The sequence below is a fragment of the Theropithecus gelada genome, chromosome 3 (assembly GCF_003255815.1).
Source record: "Theropithecus gelada isolate Dixy chromosome 3, Tgel_1.0, whole genome shotgun sequence".
NCBI classification, from domain to species: domain Eukaryota; kingdom Metazoa; phylum Chordata; class Mammalia; order Primates; family Cercopithecidae; genus Theropithecus; species Theropithecus gelada.
In genome coordinates this window covers 2,417,490-2,440,064 of record NC_037670.1, presented here as the reverse complement: position 1 = coordinate 2,440,064, position 22,575 = coordinate 2,417,490, and the positions used below count along the sequence as shown (strand labels likewise).

Genomic DNA, 22,575 nt, shown 5'->3' with positions numbered 1-22,575 from the left:
ACAGTGGGAGCCTCGGACTTAAGAACAATAGAACCAGTCGGGCACAGTGGCTCACACCTGTAATCCCAGCACTTTGGGAGGCCGAGGAGGGCAGATCACAAGATCAGGAGATCAAGACCATCTTGGCTAACATGGTGAAACCCCATCTCTACTAAAAACACAAAACCTTAGGGGGTGTGTGGTGGCGTGCACCTGTAGTCCCAGCTGCTTGGGAGGCTGAGGCAGGAGAATAGCTCAAACCTGGAAGGTGGAGGTTGCAGTGAGTGAGATAGCGCCGCCGCACTCCAGTCTGGGCGACAGAGCGAAACTCCGTCTCAAAAAAAAAAAAAAAAGCAAGACTCCATCTCAAAAAAAAAAAAGAAAGAAAGAAATGTTTCACAGGAAAAGACAAAAGGCAAATGAACAATAAACACAAAATGCATCCAATCTCACAATTTTAAAAATGCAAATTAACACAAAGCTACTATTTTTCAGATTGGCAAGATTTGAAAGACTGGTAACACCTCAGATGTAGAGAAACAGGTACTCTCAGTTCTCTTCTACAATGGAAGCAGAAGGGAAACTTTTTGCAACTTTTACAAGGCAATTTGGAAATATCAAAACTACAAATTCCCTTTGATGCCAGAATTTCAATTTTAGGAATTTATTCTTCAGATAAGTTTATATCAGCCACAAAAAAAATATGAGCAAGAGTATCCATTACAAAAATGAGAAAACACCTCAATGTTAATGAACAAGAGCCAAATAAATTGTGGGACATCATAACGAACTACCTTAAAATGAACCTTACATTGAATTCATCTAATATGACAGGACCAGAAAACTGTCATGTTAAAGGGAAAGAAAAGCAGTCTGCAGACCAGGAGTACAAAATGATCCCATTTGTGTAGCCAAAAAACAAAATTATAACAAAACATAAATGTGTTTATAAAGGGCAATAAAATACCTGGAAGAATATTGTGAAAACTGTGGTTACTATGAAAAGCAGATCCAGGAAAAACAGGAACAGAGGACTGCTGTCTGTGAAATTTTTAAACACATGTAAACAGGGTTTTAAATTAAAGGAGGCCAGGCGCGGTGGCTCATGACTGTAATCCCAGCACTTTGGGAGGCCAAGGCAGGTGGATCACTTGAGGCCAGGAGTTTGACATCAGCCTGGACAACATGGCAAAACCCCATCTGTACTAAAAAAAAATACAAAAAATAGCCAGGTGTGGTGGCACATGTCTGTAATTCCAGATACTCGGGAGGTTGAGGCAGGAGAATCACTTGAACCCAGAAGGAGAAGGTTGCAGTGAGCTGAGATTGCATCACTGCACTCCAGCCTGGGCAACAGAGCAAGACTCCATCTCAAAAAAAACCAAAAAATAAAAATTAATTAATTAATTAAATGATACTACAAAGAGAAGATCAGATCAAGTTAAAATCTCTCAAAGAAATATCTAAGAAACAGTTTTACAACATTAAAAATGGCTCCCGCGGCCAGGTGCAGCGGCTCACGCCTGTAATCCCAGCACTTTGGGAGGCCGAGGCAGGCAGATCATGAGGTCAGGAGTTCAAGACCAGCCTGGCCAAGACGGTGAAACCCCGTCTCTACTAAAAATACAAAAATTAGCCGGGCATAGTGGCAGGTGCCTGTAATCCCAGCTTATCAGGAGGCTGAGGCAGAGAACTGCTTGAACCCCGGAGGCGGAGGTTGCACTGAGCCAAGATCATGCCACTGCACTCTAGCCTTGGTGACAGAGCAAGACTCCATCTCAAAAAAAAAAAAAAAAAAAAAAAAAAAGGCTCCCCCAGATCATGGAGATGAAAGAGTAGAGAATGGAGGTAATGAGACAGGGTTTTTGAAGATTTCTCTGGAGAATGTTGGTAAGGTACTTTTCCCTCAAAAGGAGAGAGGCTGCAGGGAGCTGTCAGCCTCTTATCTCTAGCCCCACAAGAAAAGTGCCAATCCCAGCCTCTCAAAGAAGTTGCTCTGTATCCCCCGCCCTCAGAGGATTACAGATTGAGGTATGGCTGCCGCCCAGGAAATTTAGAAGCAAACAGATCAGCTACTTGCATTAGCAAGTGAGCACTACTGCTGGGTAGGAATTGGCCTGTCCCCTCCAAATAAAGAACTCAGGAGTGTTCCCCTGACAGCAGGATGGGGGCGAGGGAGATCTCAGATCCTGACCCATTGGTCAAGTAAAGCAAAGCAGAGAGCAGGTGACAGATTTCAAAAGAGAAGCCAGAGAGGCAGGGCACAGAGGAGGGACTAAGCAGCCATCAGTATACTTCTTGGCCAGGCACGGTGGCTCACACCTGGAATCCCAACACTTTGGGAGGCTCAGGCAGGTGGATCACCTAAGGTCAGGAGTTCAAGGCCAGCCTGGCCAACATGGTGAAACTCCGTCTCTACTAAAAATACAAAAATTAGCCAGGCGTGGTGGTACGCACCTGTAATAGCAGCTACTCAAGAGGCTTACACAGGAGAATCGCTTGAACCTGGCAGGCAGAGGTTGCAGTGAGCTGAGATTGTGCCACTGCACCCCAGCCTGGATGAGACAGTAAGATTCTATCTCAAAAAAAAAAAAAAACAAAGGTATACTTCCGGGAAGTATAGAAAAGGTATACTGCCAGGAAATGGGCTCAAAAAATAAGGAAAAAGAAAAAGAAGTACACCTCTCAGCTTCTCAGAGTACATTTTGTTCAGGGCAAGGGACCTGCCAGGGAGATGGTCATAGCAAGTATCTCCTAAGAAGCCATGAAAACATTCCCTGGAAAGAGAGTCAACTCAAAACACATGACTAGGAGAGAGAGCACAAAGACATCTATGACAGCAGTGATCAAGTAAGAACTTTCACTTTTCCTTTTTTTTTTTTGAGACAGGGTCTAACTCCCGTCATCCAGACTAGAGTGCAGTGACACGATCTCAGCTCACTGCAACCTCTGCCTCCCAGGCTCAAGCGATTCTCCTGCCTCAGCCTCCTGAGTAGCTGGGGTTACAGGCGCCGTCACACCTGGCTGATTTTTGCTTTTGTATTTTTGGTAGAGACTGGGTTTCGCTATGTTGCCCAGGCTGGTCTCAAACTCCTGAGCTCAAGTGATCCATCCGTCTCGGCCTCCCAAAGTGCTGGGATTACATGCGTGATTCACCACGCCCAGATTACTTCTCTTTATCTGTCCTGCCTCCCTGCAGCTTCTCCCAAACCCTATGGAGATCCAAAACAGCAGCTAACAAATACGCTGGGTGACAGAGTGAGACCCTGTCTCCAAAAATAAAAAATAAAAAAACCCAAAAAACCCACTGCAAATTTCCCAAAATGTCCAAACAATGGTCTTTTCTCTTTGATCGAAGACTAAAATTTACAAAATGCATTTGGGGTCTCTTTTCATTGTCTCTTTTTTTTTTGAGACAGTCTCGCTCTGTCGCCCAGGCTGGAGTGCAGTGGCACAATCTCAGCTCACTGCAAGCTCCGCCTCCTGGGTTCACGCCATTCTCCCGCCTCAGACTCCAGAGTAACTGGGACTACATGCACCTGCCACCACGCCCAGCTAATTTTTTCAATTTTTAGTAGAGATGCGGTTTCACAGGATGGTCTTGATCTCCTGACCTCATGATCCACCTGCCTCAGCCTCCCAAACTGCTGGGATTACAGGCGTGAGCCACATTGTCTCTTTTAATCCTAGAATGGTGATCGCCTCACCATGTTTTTTTGTTGTTATTGTTTATGACATTGACATTTACAGAATCTAAAAGGCTTGTGGCAAATACTGGATTTGTCTGATTGTTTCCCCATGATAAGATTCAAGCCAAACATTTTTTGACGCAAAACTACACAGATGATGATGTGTGTGTGTCTTGCTATATACATCGTATCAGGAGGAACTTGAGTCCAATTTTATCAGAAACGATGATGCTAAATGTGGTTGCTTAGTATAGGTGGGAATCCCCTGATCTCTCCATTTGTAATCAGAGGGATTAGTTTCTAATCCCTCTGGGGGGTTTTCCCCACTCATTCCTCATTTCTAGTTGGTTTAGTTTGTGGGATGGTATTTTGAGACATTAAATATCTATTCCCCAAAGACATTTCACACAATCCTTGCTTAAATCAACTTGTTTTGTTTTGTTTTGTTTTTGAGAAGGAATCTTGCTCTGTTGCCCAGGCTGGAGTGCAATGGTGCAATCTCAGCTCACTGCAACCTCCGCCTTCCAGGTTCGAGTGACTCTCCTCCCTCAGCCTCCCCAGTAGCTGGGACTACAGGTGTGTGCCACCACGCCTGGCTAATTTTTGTATTTTTAGTAGAGATGGGGGTTTCACTATGTTGGCCAGGCTGGTCTCGAACTCCTGACCACAGGTGATCCGCCCACCTCAGCCTCCCAAAGTACTGGGATTACAGGCGTGAGCCACCGCACCCGGCTGACTAATTTCTTTTTTTATTTGATGTAATATAATCTATTATGTTCATTAATCTTTTTGAAGCTCAAATTGTTCCAAGTTTGGCCTGTAAGAAACCCTTTGAGTTGGTTCCTATGTCTTTTGGCAGGTCTCCATAAGTCTCTGAGGCCCCACTTGTTCAATAAGATGTTCCAGGGCTCATCTGTTACCCTTCTTTCGCCAATCCTGAAACAAGCCCTTTATTATAAGGAATGGTATTCAGAAAAACAAGATCTGAGTGCTTAATATAGTCATTATTTCTGGGTCTGTGGCACAATAAAGAATATATCTGGGCCAGGCACGGTACAATGGTGCAATCTCAACTCACTGCAACCTCCACCTCCCGGGTTCAAGCGATTCTCCTGCCTCAGCCTCCTAAGTAGCTGGGATTACAGGCACGTACCACTACGCCCAGCTAATTTTTGTATTTTTTTTTAGTAGCGAGGGGTTTCACCATGTTGGTTAGGCTGGTCTTGAACTCCTGACCTCAGGTGATCTGCCTGCCTCAAACTCCCAAAGTGCTGGGATTACAGGGATGAGCCACCACACCTGGCCACATATATCTGGTCTTTGACCCTGGTTCTTGATACATAGCTTTAGAAAACCTTGGCATTTCCTAAGTAACAGATTCAGGATGAAGGCTGATCACCAGAAAGAAATCACGTGATTAGAGGATTAGAATTTAGGGCCAGCCTGACCTTTGAGGAAAAGAAGTTCACTGGAGATTGAGCTTAATCAACTACCAAATGATTTAACCAATCGTGCTTGCATGATGGGACACCAACAAAAACCCTGGACACTGAAGCTCAGTGTGGCTTCCTGGTTGAGGAACACACTGATGTGCCTGGATTCCCAGAGGAGAGGACACAGAAGCTCCATGTCTCTTCCTCATGCCCATTCCCTAGACCTTGCCCAAGAGTATGTCTTCCATTTGACCGTTTCTGATCTGTGGCCTTTATAATAAAACTGCAACCTAGATCAGCCTGGGCAACATGGCGAGACCTTGTCTCTACAAAAAAATTAAAAATGTTCTTGGCGTGTTGGTGCATGTCTGTAGTCCCAGCTACTCGGGAGGCCAAGATGGGAGGATCCTTTGAGCCCAGGATTTCAAGGTTGCAGTGAGCCATGATCACACCACTGTACTTCAGCCTGGATGAAGGAGTGAGACCCTGTCTCAAAAACATCAAAAAACAAAAACCAAACCAGCAATCTTAAGTATAGAGCTTTCGGGGAATTCTGAGAGTCATTCCGGCAAAAGAGTAGGTAGCTGTGAGACTTCCAGCTGGTATCTGAAGTCAGGGCGGTCTTCTATAGGACTGTGCCCTAAACCTATGCAGTCAGACACTAACTCTGGGTAAGACATATCAGAATTGAACTGAACTACAAGGTACCCATTTGGTGCCAGAGAATCGATGTCAGAACATGCAAAGTCCTTTCAGTGAACATAGCTAGAAAATACTATGCATATATATATATGCGCACACACACACACAGATATATGCATATTTAAACTAAGTTTGCAAATATAAGTGCACATTTTTTAAAATCTTAAGTCCGTATCAGCCTCCAAATCAAATCCAACACCACTTGGAAATCACAGTAATGCATATCAATCCACCATAGTGTTATTCAGAACCACACAACAACATTCCATTGTGTGGATATACCACGCCTTTTTCAACCAGTACTGGACACAGTTGTTTGCTATGTATGCTGCAATGCGTAAGCCTGTGGAAATACTGTTTTGCATTAATGAAGCTGTATCTTTAAGGCAAATTCATACAACTGGGTCTGCTGGATAATGGATAAATGCCTATGTGACTTTGGTAAAAACTGCCAAAAGCCCTTCCATACAGGCTAGACCATCCTGGACTCCCACCTGCAAGGTATGAGTGCCTGTTTACTCACAGCCTCGCCTAAGTGAGTATGTCATCCAGCTTTTGAGTTTTGGTTATTATATTCTGAAAGGTGAGAAATGTTTATCAGTGTAGTTTTCATTTGTATTTCTCTTATTACAAATAAAGTTAAGTATCTTTTCATGTTTAAATCTCTTTGTAGAGTCATTTCTGAGAAATTCTTATTCATGTGTTTTGTCAACCTTTTCTACTATATTTTTCGTCAGCTGGAATTATAGGCATGCACCACCACACCCAGTTAATTTTGTATTTTCAGTAAAGACAGGTTTTCATCATGTTGGTCAGGCTGGTCTCGAACTCCTGACCTCAAGTGATCCACCTGCCTCAGCCTCTCAAAGTATTGGGATTACAGGTGTGAGCCACAGCAACTGGCCAGGTCTGCCTTTTTTTTGAGACGGAGTCTCACTCTGTTGCCCAGGCTTGAGTGCAGTGGCATGATCTCAGCTCACTGCAACCTCTGCCACCAGGGTTCAAGAGATTCTCATGCCTCAGCCTCCCAAGTAGCTGGGACTACAGGTGTGCGCCACGTATGTCCGGCTAATTTTTTTTGTATTTTTTAGTAGAGATGGGGTTTACCATGTTGGTCAGGCTGGTCTCGAGCTCCTGACCTCAAGTGATCCACCTGCCTCAGCCTCCCAAAGTGCTGGGATTACAAGCATGAGCCACCACACCCGGCCAGGTCTGCCTTTTTTGTTTGTTTGTTTGTTTTTGAGACAGATTCTTGCTCTGTCACCCAGGCCAGAGTGCAGTGGCACAATCTCGGCTCTCTACAAGCTCCGCCTCCGGAATTCACACCATTCTCTTGCCTCAGCCTCCCGAGTAGCTGGGACTACAGGCACCTGCCACTGCGCCCAGCTAATTTTCTGTATTTTTAGTAGAGATGGGGTTTCACTGTATTAGCCAGGATGGTCTCAATCTCCTGACCTCGTGATGTGCCTGCCTCGGCCACCACAAAGTGCTGGGATTACAGGTGTGAGTCACCGTGCCTGCAGGTCTGCCTTTTTTTAAGAGCTCATTGTATAGTAAAAAGATAAACACCTTGTCTGAGATATAAGGGGCAAATAGTTTCTCCTGTTTTGCCTTTTGATTTTCCTTATGGCCAGGTAAAATACTTTAAAGTCATTCATAAATTTAATGTTTTTTATTGCTTCTAGATTTTGAATCATATAGAAAAGCGTGAGCCACCGCACCCAGCTGACTAATTTCTTTTTTTATTTGATGTAATATAATCTATTATGTTCATTAATCTTTTTGAAGCATGAAATCCTACTGCATGGTACATTCTCACATTCATCTAGTCATCTAGTCACTGAAACAGTCACATCCCAGACTGCTATTTCCTGGATTCCTAGGGGCCCCACTCACGCTGATCTCCACACCCACAGACCAGGCTGCCATCCTTAAGCCCCAACACCACTTAGTCTATACAGCAGAGAAGCAAATTAACACTGGAGTTTCACTTGGAATCTCAACCATAATAAATCCTATCATGTTGTTCATCTTCAAAGAGCCCTGAATAAAATCTCTCTGACCATCTACACCAAGCGTGTCCAAACCACAGCCCACTGGCCCAACACAAATTTATAAACTTTTTTAAAACATTGTAAGATTTTTTTTTTGCAATTTTTTTTTAAGCTCATCAGCTATCATTAGTGTATTTTATGTGTTGCCCAAGACAATTTTTCTACCAGTGTGGCCCAGGAAAGCCAAAAGATTACACGCCCCTGATCCACACTGTCCTCAGTCCTTGTTCTCAAATCTCCTGCTTATCCTCTGATGAGCTGACTTTCACAGGGCTGAGATGTTCACCATGCTCATGAAAAATGGCAAAAAAAAATTATAAAACCCTCAAGACAGAAGCTAGAGAAATGAAACTCTTCTTGTGAGCTCAGATGGACTACATAGCAATAAATACTAAATGTTAACCAACTGCGGGAGCCAAGTGCAACATTTCCCAAAGTAATGGTACCTTTTCTTTCTTCACATGATCCATAATTTTGCCCAAATCTTCAACATCAACAATGGAATTTAGGCTCTGACGGTCCTCACCACCAAACTCTTCTTCACTGGAGCTCTCAAAGGGCTCTTCCTCCTGGAAGAGAAATGCTTCAGAAACAGTGTTCAAAGGGGCAAAGGCAAAGTTCTCTTACACTCCCTCCCACACTAAGAATTCACTAGGTCTCTAAATTCTTGTTTGTTTTTTTTTTGAGACAGGGTCTCGCTCTGTCACCCAGGCTGGAGTGCAGTGGCATGATCTCGGCTCACTGCAACCTCCGCCTCTTGGGTTCAAGTGATTCTCCTGCCTCAGCCTCCCAAGTAGCTAGGATCACAGGTGCATACCACCACACCTGGCTAATTTTTGTATTTTTAGTAGAGACAGGGTTTCATCATGTTGGCCAGGCTGGTCTCGAACCCCTGACCTCAGGTAATCCACCCACCTCAGCCTCCCAAAGTGCTGAGATTACAGGCGTGAGCCACAGCGCCCGGCTATCTATAAATTCTTAATTTAAAAATAAAATCTAGGCTGGGTATGGTGGCTCACCCAGCTCTTCGTGAGGCTAAGATGGGAGGTCTGCTTGAGGTCAGGAGTTTGAAACCAGCCTGGGCAACACAGCAAGACCACATTGCTACAAAAAAATGTACACAATTAGACAGATGTGGTAGCACATGTCTATAGTCCCAACTACTTAGGAGACTGATGCAGAAGTGTCACTTGAAGCCAGGAGTTCAAGACCAGCCTGGGCAACATAGTGAAACCCTCATCTCTACAAAACAACAAAAACAACAATGAAGAAATAAATCTTAAGTCTTTAGCATCAGACTCATAACTATGAAAGCGCATGATGGAGTGAGAACAACTAACACTTCACCTGCCCTCCCACGTCACAATGACATGAGCTGGGCTCAGGGGAACAAGACACATGCCAAACAGAAGTAGAGGAAATGTGACATCACTGGGGAGACACATTTGCGGAGTATCTACTACGTCCCCAGCACAATGTTCATATACCCATTCATTTCATCCTCAACTATTTATGATGTAGATAGGTTCAACATCATCTCATAGATGAGGAAATTAAAGCTAGAGAAGTTAAGAAATCTCGGCTAATACATGGCAGCCTTCATCCCTTTCTCCAATGGAGGATAAGGCAGAATCAAACAATAGATTTTGTTTGTTTGTTTTGTTGTTGTTGTTGTTTTGAGTCTCGCTCTGTCACCCAGGCTGGAGTGCAGTGGCATGATCTTGGCTCACTGCAACCTCTACCTCCTGGGTTCAAGCAATTGTCATGCCTCGGTCTCCAGAGTAGCTGGGACTGCAGGCATGCACCATCACACCCGGCTAATTTTTATATTTTTAGTAGAGATGGGATTTCACCATGTTGGCCAGGCTGGTCTCAGACTCCTGACCTCAGGTGATCTGCCCGCCTTAGCCTCCCAAATTGCTGGGGTTACAAATGTGAGCCACCGTGCCCAGCTGATAAAGAGATTTTTAAGAGGTGAAGTAGTTGTTTGTTTTCAACAGCAGGTACTTTCTGAGTAACTCAAGGGTCACTTTAAAATTAAAAGAAACAGGCCAGGCACAGGGACTCATGCCTGTAATCCCAGCACTTTGGGAGGCCAAGGCAGATGGATCACCTGAGGTCAAGAGTTCGAGACCTGCTGACCACCATGGTGAAACCCTGTCTCTACTAAAAATACAAAAATTAGCCGGGTGTGGTGGCATGCACCTGTAGTCCCAGCTACTCCAGAGGCTGAGACAGGAGAATTGCTTTAACCTAGGAAGTGGAGGTTGCAGTGAGCCAAGATTGCAACACTGCACTCCAGCCTTGGCAACAGAGCGAACAAAAAAAAAAGAAAACAATTAAATTAAATTAAAAGAAACAAAATGTCAATAACCTTCATATACAGGCCAATATGCCCCACAGCACAGCAGAGAGATATCATATAATCAGATGCTGCTGATCAAGTGTTCAATACAAAATAAAACAGCCCCCCTTAGACAAGGTCACTCCTTATCCTGCGCTAGATGATAGGATTACCATGGACAATCTAACCCTCTTCTACTACAAACCAAGCCTGAGACTACAGAAGCAGCACTGTGGGTGGCTCCCTGGTATCTCTTTTGCTTTGTCAATAAATGAGTAGTCTTCTCTGCCTTGCTTCCAGATGACAAAATAAACTGTTCCCAGAAATAAGTGTATGGATGTGTTCTTTAATTTAGCCCAGCTTTGGCCGGGCGCGGTGGCTCAAGCCTGTAATCCCAGCACTTTGGGAGGCCGAGACGGGCGGATCACGAGGTCAGGAGATCAAGACCATCCTGGCTAACAGGGTGAAACCCCGTCTCTACTAAAAATACAAAAAACTAGCCGGGCGAGGTGGCGGGCGCCTGTAGTCCCAGCTACTCGGGAGGCTGAGGCAGGAGAATGGCGTAAACCCAGGAGGCGGAGCTTGCAGCGAGCTGAGATCTGGCCACTGCACTCCAGCCTGGGCAACAGAGCGAGACTCCGCCTCAAAAAAAAAAAAAAAAAAAAAAAAAAAAAAAAATTTAGCCCAGCTTCAACAGAAAATCTCTGCCAGTTAACTCCACCCTGATGTCCCAGCCTCATGACCAAGCTGTCAAGGAGAGTCAAGTATACCACCTGAAACATACTTTCTAACAATTAGTCCATTTTTAGATCTAGTCCAGTGTTTTCCAATCAGTTTGTCTAAATATATAAGAATACCTTCAGTATTAGGATCTCCTGATGTACTCATTTTCCTAGAATTGCAGTAAGTTCCGTATTGCCCGTGTGTCCTGTGCTCCTACCTCATCATTTCCAATACATTTCAGAATCTTAGACAGAGAAGAAACATCAGGGATCATCTGGTCCAATCTCCCCATATTATCCTGGACAAGAAGTCAGTATAACTTTTGCTGTAAAACACCAAATTGTAAGTATTTCTGACCTTGTGGGACATACAATCCTGTCTTAACTACGCAAATCTGCCCCTCTAACACTAAAGCAGCTATGACAACACATAAATGAGCATGGCTATTCTCCCAAAACCTGTATTTTAAAAAATTAAAAAACAAGCTGGGTGCACTGGCTCACACTTGTAATCCCAACAGTTTGGGAGGCCAAGGCAGGAGGATTGCTTGAGTTCAAGAGTTTGAGACCAGTCTGGGCAACACAGTGGGACCCCATCTCTACAAAAAAGAAAAAAACTTGGCTGGGCATGGTGGTGCACGCCTGTAGGCCCAGCTACTCAGGAGGCTGAGATAGGAGGATTGCTTGAGCCCAAGAATTAGAGGCTACAGTGAGCTGTGCACTAACTACTGCACTCCAGACTGGGGGACAGACTGGCCCCTGTTTCAAACAACAACAGGCAATAGGCTGCATCTGGCCAGTGAGCCTGTTTGCTGATCCCTGTCCTAGACTCTCCTTGATAACTTCTCCTTAGACTCGAGTTTCTGATGGAAAGACTTATGTCGAGAATTTACTTTTTCCAAAAGGAACCTATTTTATCTTCACATAAAATCAGATCAAAACTGCTATTAATTTGGCTCTGTGACCTTGGGAAACTTCAAAAGTTATCTTGAACACTGAATATACTCATGGTAGCCAGTAGTGCTAGAAAATTAATGCAACACATTCCCCTGGTCCCCACAAAGATTGCAATCCAGTAAGAGACGTACAGATGCTACATTTAAAGGGGCTTTAATGAGACGGTTTAGGAATATGAAAAGGAGCCACGATACCTGAGTCATATGTGAAGGGTAAGTAAACAGGCCTGGCCAGGGAAAGACATGTGGGAATGCTATTGGAAGGGGATGGGCAAAGTCACCGAGGCAAGCACCACGAGGCATTTAGCTACTGTCCGCCACAAAGAAAGTACCAGCAGATGGAGAATAAAGCATACGACATGGGGAGAAAATGTAGCAGAGAAAGATGTGGGCCGGACTGCAAAGGATCTTGCCTGCCCTGGAAAGAGAGAACGAGAAGCGTCTAACATGGTCTGAACAGAGAAATAACACAAACCTGCATTTCCATAGCTCACTCAACTGGGAAGACAGAAGGTAATTTAAGGGAAACAAGACTACAGACAAGGATAAATCTGAACAATGTACGACAATCCCCTTGGGAAGAAAAGATGCTGGCCTGAACTAAAGAGTAACAGGTGAGCAGAAGGTTGGATATTCAAACTTATTTGGCAAAAAAAAATTTTTTTTTTTTGGAGACCACAGTCTCATTGTCGCCCAGGCTGGAGTGCAGGGGCGCGATCTCAGCTCACCACAACCTCCGCCTCCCAGGTTCAAGCAATTCTCCTGCTTCAGCCTCCCGAGTAGCTGGGATTACAGGTGCCCGCCACTATGCCCAGCTAATTTTTGTATTTTTAATAGAGACAGGGTTTCACAGTGTTGGTAAGGCTGGTCTCGAATTCCCGACCTTGTGATCCCCCTGCCTTGAACTCCCAAAGTGCTGGGATTACAGGCATGAGCCACCACGCCCGGCCTTGACAAATATTTTTAGCACCAAGGAGACCACATGGCTAGAGGTTGGAGAGGAAGACAGAGAATAGTAGGATGACAATGGAGAAATTCAAGAGTCAGATTAGGTGCTAAGGTCACACTAAGAAATGAAGTTTTTATGAAAGCAGCAATGAAAAATCACTTTTAAACAAGAGGGTAATATGATCTGATTTGTACTTTTAAGATTACTTGGCCGGGCGCGGTGGCCCACACCTGCAACCCCAGCAACTTTGGGAGGCCGAGGCGGGCGGATCACGAGATCAGGAGATTGAGACCATCCTGGCTAACATGGTGAAACCCGGTCTCTACTAAAAATGCAAAAAATTAGCCAGGTGTGGTGGCAGGCGCCTGTAGTCTCAGCTACTCGGGAGGCTGAGGCAGGAGAATGGTGTGAACCCAGGAGGCGGAGCTTGCAGTGAGCCAAGATCGCACCACTGTGCTCCAGCCTGGGTGACAGAGCGAGACTCTGCCTTAAAAAAAAAAAAAAAAAATTACTCTGAGGCCGGGTGTGGCGGGTCACGACTGTAATCACTTTGGAAAGCCAAGGCAGGTAGATTGCTTAAGCCCAAGAGTTTGAGATCAGCCTGGACAACAGAGTGAAACCCTGTCTCTACAAAATATACAAAAATTAGCCAGGCACAGTGGTGTGCACCTGTAGTCCCAGCTACTCAGGAGGCTGATGCAGGAGGATGGCTTGAGCCCAGGAGGTTGCTGCAGTGAGCCAAGAGTGTGCCACTATACTCCAGCCTGGGAACGACCCTGTTCCCCACCCCGCGTGCCCCAAAAAAGTCTACTCTGAATGATAGACGGAGAAGAGATAGGAGGACAAAATATGTGGCTGCTACAGTAGTCTGGTCAAGCAATATGGCTTGAACTTGCACGTTAGCAGTAGAGATGGAGGGAATTGGATGGATATGAAATATTTTAAGCCAGAGGTTTGCAAACTACGGCCAAATCCAGGCAGCCTCGGGCCAGATCTCAACATGACAATTCATTTACATGTCCCCTATGGCTGTTTTCTTGACACAATGGCAGACTTGACAGTTTCAACAAAAACCATGTGGCCCACAAAGCTGAAAATATTGACTAACCGGCCCTTCATAGAAAGTTTGCTGGCCGGGCGCGGTGGCTCAAGCCTGTAATCCCAGCACTTTGGGAGGCCGAGGCGAGGTCAGGAGATCGAGACCATCCTGGCTAACATGGTGAAACCCCGTCTCTACTAAAAATACAAAAAACTAGCCGGGCGTGGTGGCAGGCGCCTGTAGTCCCAGCTACTCGGAGGCTGAGGCAGGAAAATGGCGTGAACCTGGGAGGCGGAGCTTGCAGTGAGCCGAGATCGCGCCACTGCACTCCAGCCTGGGTGACACAGCGCGAGACTCCGTCTCAAAAAAAAAAAAAAAAAAAAAGAAAGTTTGCTGACCTCTGTTTTGGACAAAGAAGGAACCAGACTTACTGAGGAATTCAATACAGGAATGAGGCAAAGGAAAGAATCAAGCACAGCTCTTAGGTTTCTTTTTAAGCCACTGAGATGGTGGGAGTGTTTCCTGAGATGGGAAACACGACAGTGGAACATAACAGAAGGGTGGAGATAAAGAGCTCCATTTTGGATTTGTGAAGCATCAGATACACAAGAATAAATTTTTAAAAGGCATACATGAGAAGAGAATTCAGGGTTGACCCTGGATCTGGAAGTACAAATGTGGGAATAACTGGCACGTGGACGATGTCTGAAGTCGTGAAACTGGATGAGATCACCCAGGAAGAGAGTGTCAGCGCATAATCCAGCACCAAACCTGAATCACTCCAACATGCAGAGGCTGAATAAAGAAAAGGAAAAGACCCCAAGTAAAAAAGGAGAAACTCTATGACAATGACGTCATGAAAGTCAGGAAGATAGATTCAAAGGAGGAATCAGCTATGACAAATGCTGCTGAGAAGTCAAGTAAAATAAAGACAGAAATATCCATGAGACGCGTAGATCTAAAAGGTGAGACACAAAACATTTTTTTTTTTTTGAGATGCGGTTTTCGCTCTTGTTACCCAGGCTATACTGCAGTACCACGATCTCGGCTCACTGCAACCTCCACCTCCCAGGTTCAAGCAATTCTCCTGCCTCAGCCTCCCGAGTAGCTGGGATTACAGGCGCCTGCCATCACACCCAGCTAAATTTTTTTTGTATTTTCAGTAGAGACAGGGTTTCACCATGTTAGCCAGGCTAGTCTTGAACTCCTGACTTCAGGTGATCTGCCTGCCTCGGCCTCCCAAAGTGCTGGGATTACAGGTGTGAGCCACTATGCCCGGACCCTTTTTTAAATTAGAGACAGTGTCTCACTATGTTGCCCAGGCTGGTCTCTAATTCCTGGCCTCAAGTAATCCTCCCACCTTGGCCTTGGAAAGCACTGGGATTGGGATTACAGGGGTGAGCCACTGCACCTAGCCAAAATATAGTTTAAAGGGTTTATTTGAGCTAAAATGAGGGCAGTTGCCTCAGGCACACTTTGCAGTTGAAGGGACTGCTCCATTAGCTTTTGTTACAACCAGGTTTTTTGTTTTTGTTTTTTTTTGAGACTTCCTCGCTCTGTCACCCAGGCTGGAGTGCAGTGGCCGGATCTTGGCTCACTGTAAGCTCCGCCTCCCGGGTTCACGCCATTCTCCTGCCTCACCCTCCCGAGCAGCTGGGACTACAGGTGCCCGCCACTTCGCCCAGCTAGTTTTTTTTTTTTTTTTTGTATTTTTAATAGAGACGGGGTTTCACCATGTTAGCCAGGATGGTCTCTATCTCCTGACCTCGTGATCCGCACGTCTCGGCCTTCCAAAGTGCTGGGATTACAGGCGTGAGCCACCGCACCCGGCCAACAAGCAGGTTTTTAAAAGCAAAGGGAACAAGGAGTGGTCAATACCAAGTTATTGGACAGAAATTCTCATTGCTTTACAGAGATAACATTGATTAGTGATTAGCTATGCACTGTTGAATGATAGGATATGAGGTATGGTGTGAAATGCACATAGCATTTTATGTCTACCTGGAGGCAGTCAGTCTAAAGCCCACAGAGCAGATGGCTTCAAGAGACAATTATTTAGCTCAACAGGAAGTGATATGACAGATGTTTCATTCCAATTTCATTTCAGTCCAAGCTATGACTGAATTGAAATTGGAATGAAACATCAATTTCAATTCAGATTACAGGTCCCATAATTTAAAGAGCTTGCAGCCAGTGTGGAGGCTCGTAATCCCAACACTTTGGGAGGCCAAGGTGGGAGGATCGCTGGAGGCCAGGAGTTCAAGATCAGCCTGGGCAAAATAGTGAGACCCTGTCTCTCCAAAAACAAAAATTAAAAGTAGACAGGATGGTGGCGCAGGACTGTAAGTCCCTGCTACTCAGGAGGCTGAGGCAGGAGGATCACTCGAGCTCAGAAGTTCAAAGCTGCAGTGAGCTATGATCACTCCACGACACTCTGGCCTGGGCAACAAAGCAAGACCCTGTATAAAATAACATAATAAAATAAAAAGCTTTCATCTCTTAAATAAAATCTATTTTCCTTTTGTAAATCCCCCTCAGGCTTGATGACATGAAGTCCCCTGGGTGTAGAAAAGAGCAGTTCAGGGGGAGAGAAAGCCAAACTGGAGTAGCTGAGAGTTGACAGAGGCTTCTGTTCCCAGCCATATGACAGACTTTCAACAACTCTCCTGCAGAAAACAACAAAAACTAAATAAGGTAATTTTTTTTGGGCGGGGGGGGACAGAGTCTTGCTCTATCGCCCAGGCTGGAGTACAGTGGTGCAATCTCGGCTCACTGCAACCTCCACCCCCCCAGTTCAAGGATTCTCCTGTCTCAGCCTCTGGAGTAGCTGGGACTACCAGTGCCACCACGCCCAGCTAATTTTTGTACTTTTAGTGGAGAGAGGGTTTTACTATTTGGCCAGGTTGGTCTCGAACTCCTGACCTCAAGTGATCTGCCCACCTCGGCCTCCCAAAGTGCTGGGATTACAGGCGTGAGCCACCACACCCAGCCAAGGTAATAATTTTTAAAGCACAATTTTAAGTGCCTCACTGAGTTGGCAAAAATGTAAGGAATCCAGAGAGGGCAAATATAACCTGGGAGCTAAGCAAGAGACAGAGCTAAGAGGTATCTGCTAAACTCTGGAGACGCCTCTCTATTTTTTCAGTTTTTGGGGTTTTTTTTGTTTTTTCTTTAAACAGAGTCTCACTCTGTCACCCAGGCTGGGGTGCAGTGGCACCATCTCGACTCACTGCAACCTTCACCTCCCAGGTTCAAGTGATTCTCCTGCCTCAGTCTCCTGAGTAGCTGGGATTACAGGTGTGAGCCACCACGCCTGGCTAATTTTTTTGTATTTTAGTAGAGACGGGGTTTCACCACATTGGCCAGGCTGGTCTCAGACTCCTGACCTCAGGTGATCTGCCTGCCTTGGCCTCCCAAAATGCTGGGAGTACAGCCGTCAGCCACCGCACCCAACCTGTTTTTTGTTTTTTAAGTTTGTTTAAACAAATATAATTCTGGGGTGTCTTTATAAATTTATGGGAACAATCTAGTAGAGAAAATAAATGAATGATACAGGAGAAGAGAAGCAATCAATGAAGGAACCCAGTCCTTGATTCCACAGCATGGACAGATGTAGTCTGGGACAGGAACCAGACAGTTGGTCTTCTGAGCCAGGAGAGGTAGTGAAGATCTGGAAATGGGCTGGGGAGACACTGAGAGAGCTCCCCTCTGATGGCTTCAGCTGGGAGCTGAGGGAAGGGGTCGGGAGGAAATGAGTACGGAGCAGTCATCTTGGAGAATAAGAAGGGGAATTTGCAAGGAAAGTTGTGAGACTGTAGGGCACTTCTGAGTCTACACTTTAGCCTGTGGTCATGAATCTGTAGTCAAACAATCAGCAGCAGGCATGGGGAAGGCTGATGTGAAGGGGGTGGTTTCAGGCTGGGTTGGGTTTTGGCCAATCGGGTTAGAAGAGTCAGTGAGAGGTAAAGCAATTGAAAAGGTTAAGGCTTGCCACAGTGGCTCACGACTGTAATCCCAGTACTTTGGGAGGCCAAGGTAGGTGGATCACCTGAGGTCAGGAGTTTGAGACCAGCCTGGCCAACATGGCAAAACCCCGTCTCTACTAAAAACACAAAAATTACCTGGGCATGGTGGCACACACCTCTAATCCCAGTTACTTGGGAGGCTGAAGCAGGAGAATCCTTGAACCCAGGAGGCAGAGGTTGCAGTGAGCTGAGATTGCGCCACTTCACTCCAGCCTGGGAGACAAAGCAAGACTCCATCTCAAACAAAAGGGAAAAAAAATTGAAGAGGTTTATAACAGAGTGAGGATAAAACTCAAAATGGGGTTTAAGGAGGGAAATGAAGTAAGCAGTTTCTACTACTCAATAAAAATGTATAGGTTCAGATGGGATTCTTTTTTTTTTTTTTTTTGAGATGGAGTCTTGCTCTGTCACCCAGTGCAGTGGTGTGATCTCGGCTCACTGCAAACTCCATCTCTCAGGTTCAAGCGATTCTCCTGCCTCAGCCTCCCGAGTAGCTGGGATTACAGGCGCCCGCCACCATGCCCAGCTAATTTTTGTATTTTTAGTAGAGACAGGGTTTCACCATGTTGGCCAGGCTGGTCTTGACTTCCTGACCTCATGATCTACCCGCCTCATCCTCCCAAAGTGCTGGGATTACAGGCATGAGCCACCACACCCGGCCGGATCAAAAGAATTTTAAAGGCCAGGCACAGTTGCTCATGCCTATGATTCCAGCATTTTGGGAGGCCGGGCCAAGTGGATGGCTTGAGCCCAAGTGTTCAAAAAACCAGCCTAGGCAACATGGTGAAACTCTATCTCTGCAAAAAAAAATAGACAAATTAGCTAGGTGTAGTGGCACATGCCTATAATCCCAGCTATTTGGGAGGCTAAAGTGGGAGGATCACCACTGCCTGGGGAGGTCGAGGCTGCAGTGAGCCATGATCACACCGTTATACTCCAGACTGGGGGTGACACAGTGAGACCCTGTCTCAAAAAAAAAAAATAAAAGGAATGTTGTTAAAGTAGAGGCCACAGAATGAGGTCATAGTAAGCATGAGAGGAACTTGGATTTCAGATGTGCCCATGTAAGGGAGAGACCAGGGTCAGTGGAAAAATGGTTGCTGGAGGTGTGAAGGCCTGGAAACTGCAGGCCAGGGTGTTAAACAGATCATCCACAACGATGCCACAGCCTCAAAGAATAATGGTAGGAACAGAGGTGGAGAGAGAAACAATGAGTCAGAACGTAAAGTTGCTGCTGAATTACGCAACTGACCAGGTGGCCTAAAGATAACAGCTGTGAAGATGACAGGAGTGTTACAGCCTGAAGACAGGAGCTTCAAAGGAATTGGGGTATTTAAAGAAAGAAGCAAGAGAAACGCTCAGAATGTGAGGGAAAAAGAGCGGAATCTAGGATGACTTGCAGCCTTCAGTTTGAGTAACTAATGGAGTCACTGAAGTCAGGAGGTATGTGTGATCTGGGGATAATGAGACGTGAGCTCAGGCTGGGACAAATTTAACTTCTCTGTGGCTCCATTTTGCAACTTGCAAAATGTGGTAAAAATCTACTTGACTCTAACAATGCAAGGATTAAAGAAGAGATTTTGGTTGTGTTTTGTTTTTTTTTTTTTTTTTTGGAGACCGAGTCTTACTCTGTCGCCCAGGCTGGAGTGCAGTCGCGTGATCTCAGATCACTGCAACCTCCACCTCCCGGGTTCAAGCGATTCTTGTGCCTCAGCATCCGAGTAGCTGGGATTACAGATGCCCACACCACGCCCAGCTAATTTTTGTCTTTTTAGTAGGATGGGGTTTCACCATGTTGGCCAGAATGGTCTCAAACCCCTGACTTCAAGTGATCCACCCACCTTGGCCTCCCAAAAGTGCTGGGATTACAAGTGTGAGCCACTGTGCCTGGCCTAAAGAAGAGACTCTGGAAAGCATCTAGCACGATATGGCTTAATTTCTAAGGCCTCACTCTCTCTCTGAGACCACCACATGAGTTTCACACCCTCCTTCTTTCTTTGTTATTGTTCCTATCTTTGTTTTTGAGGTAGGGTCTCACTCTGTTGCCCAGGCTGGAGGGCAGTGGCATGATCACAGCTCACTGCAGCCTCAAATTCCTGGGCTCAGGCGATCCTCCCAACTCCATCTCCTACGTAGCTGAGACAACAGGCGTGCACCACCATGCCTTCCTAAACATAAAATTATCGTGGTAAAGATAGGGTCTTGCTATGTTGCCCAGGCTGGTCCTGAACTCCTGGACTCAAGCAATACTCCCACCTTGGCCTCCCGAAGTGTGAGGATTACAAGTGCAAGCCACTGCACTCAGCACATCTTCCTTCTAACCAGAAGCCAACGAGGTAGTTTATTGAGGAAGAGGTCAAGCTCAAGATCTCCAAGCAGAGGGGGAAAGCATCGAGAGATGGACACACAGGCAGTATACCTCAGTGTCTTTGTGATGCAATTCATCCTGCTCGTGAGATCCTTCCTCCCTCTCCTCTGAGCCATGTTGGTGAGATTCACATTTGCCTTTCTTGCAGTGGCCGCCACAGGACTTCTTTCTCTCCCCTTTCTGAAGTGCCTGCAGCTGGGAGATGAATTTGGTCTTCCACGCTCTGAAGTCCGCCTCAATGCTGCCATGCTTGCTTTTAACCACATCGCAGTCGCCCTCCCCTCGACTCATCACACGATGTGCGCCAAGCATCCAGAGCCACTTGTCAACATTTTTGCCAACCTGCGAGGAAAAGACAGGCTAAAAGCACTGTTCTCTAAATCAGGGTTTTCCAGACTGCTCTGCAAAAGCCCAAAGTCCTTCTGGGGCCCCTGGTCACGGGCTGCTGCTGAGGAAGAGGAAATTGCTTGGCACAATGACCTTCAAGCCTTCAAGTTCCAGCCTTGACCCAGAAGAGCTGCATTTTACATATTCTACTTTTCTGCATTCAATTTTTTGTTAATCAAAAGGACAAACAAATCCCCTTTATCAAATGAAGGGTTAATGACTAAAACAAAAATTTGAAACCTACCATTCTATATCATATTAAGAACAAAACAGGAGTTAACAAAATAAATGAGTTCCAAAAATGTAACAAAGCCTATGGGGCCTAAGCTGATTCAGTTATAAAATGAAAATGTAATCAATTTGGCAAGATTCGTGATTTCCTAAACTCAATAATTTATTTCACTGTGATATGAAGCAATTAAGCTGAGGAACAGAGGTTATCAGAGGCACAGTTAAGAGCTCAAAAACTTAATCAGCTTCCTCAGTGGCAAGGCATTAAACAAAATATTTACATATCTAGACCAGGTGCAGTGTCTCACGCCTGTAATCCCAGCACTCTGGGAGGCTGAGGCAGGCAGACTGCTTGAGGCCTTGAGGTCAGGAGTTCAAAACCAGCCTGGCCAACATGGTGAGACTCCCGTCTCTACTAAAAATACAAAAATTAGTGGGGCGTGGTGGCACACGCATGTAATTCAGGCTACTTGGAAGGCCGAGGCATGAGAATTCCTTGAACCCAGGAGGCAGAGATTACAATGAGCCGAGACTGTGCCATTGCACTCCAGCCTGGGCAAGAAAGTGACTTTGTCTCAACAAAAAAAAAATTTACATATCTGAATTTGCCCATTCATAATCTAATTTCTTTGAAAATATGGGGATAGGCCAGGTGCAGTGGCTCACGCCTATAATTCCAGCACTTCGGGAGACTGGGGCGAGAAGCATGCTCAAGCCCGAGTTCAACACCAGCCTGGGCACCAAAGGAAAACCCAGCCTCTACAAAAAATACGAAAACTAGCTGGATGTGGTGGGCGCCTGTGGTCCCAGCTACTCAGTAGGCTAAGGTGGGAGGATCACCTGAGCCCAGGGAGGTCGAGGCTGCAGCAAGCTATGATCATGCCACTGAACTCCAACCTAGGCAGCACAGTGAGATCATGTCTCAAAAAACACATAATCAAAAATGTTTTTAATGAAAATATGGGGCAAAATCTACATTGTGACACAATAGAATGAAAACAGCTTTTATTTATTTATTTTTTTTTTTTTTTGAGACAGAGTCTCGCTCTGTCGCCCAGGCTGGAGTGCAGTGGCGCGATCTCGGCTCACTGCAAGCTCCGCCTCCCGGGTTAATGCCATTCTCCTGCCTCAGCCTCCTGAGTAGCTGGGACTACAGGCGCCCGCCACCACACCCGGCTAATTTTTTGTATTTTTAGTAGAGACGGGGTTTCACTGTGGTCTCGATCTCCTGACCTTGTGATCCGCCCGCCTCGGCTTCCCAAAGTGCTGGGATTACAGGCGTGAGCCACCGCGCCCGGCCTTTATTTTTATTTTTATTTTTTTGAGACGGAGTTTCACTCATTACCCAGGCTGGAGTGCAATGGTACGACCTCGGCTCACTGCAACCTCCACCTCCCAGGTTCAAGTGATTCTCCTGCCTCAGCCTCCCAAGTAGCTGGGATTACAGGCACGCACCACCATGCCTGACTAATTTTGTATTTTTAGTAGAGATGGGGTCTCTCCATGTTGGTCAGGCTGGGGTCGAACTCCCGACCTCAGGTGATCCGCCCGCCTCTGCCTCCCAAAGTGCTGGGATTACAGGTGTGAGCCACTGCGCCTAGCCGAAAACAGCTTTTAAAGAAAACTTCCCACCTCCACCGTCACTCATACTCCACCAGAGACAGACAGCCAGGCAGGGCCCATCCCTAGGAAGAGGT

At 45.8% G+C, this 22,575-nt stretch overlaps 1 protein-coding gene across 1 annotated transcript in view; it reads right to left on the bottom strand.

The window, feature by feature from the left end:
* Nucleotides 1-22,575, bottom strand: part of LOC112620166 (S-adenosyl-L-methionine-dependent tRNA 4-demethylwyosine synthase) — a 254,738-nt gene that overhangs the window by 213,779 nt on the left and 18,384 nt on the right. The window contains exons 6-7 of the mRNA XM_025378411.1: nucleotides 20,312-20,602; nucleotides 8,304-8,426 (exon numbers count right to left, since the gene is read on the bottom strand). Of these exons, the coding sequence (XP_025234196.1) occupies nucleotides 8,304-8,426; nucleotides 20,312-20,602 (414 nt within the window). The remainder of the gene's footprint in view (nucleotides 1-8,303; nucleotides 8,427-20,311; nucleotides 20,603-22,575) is intronic.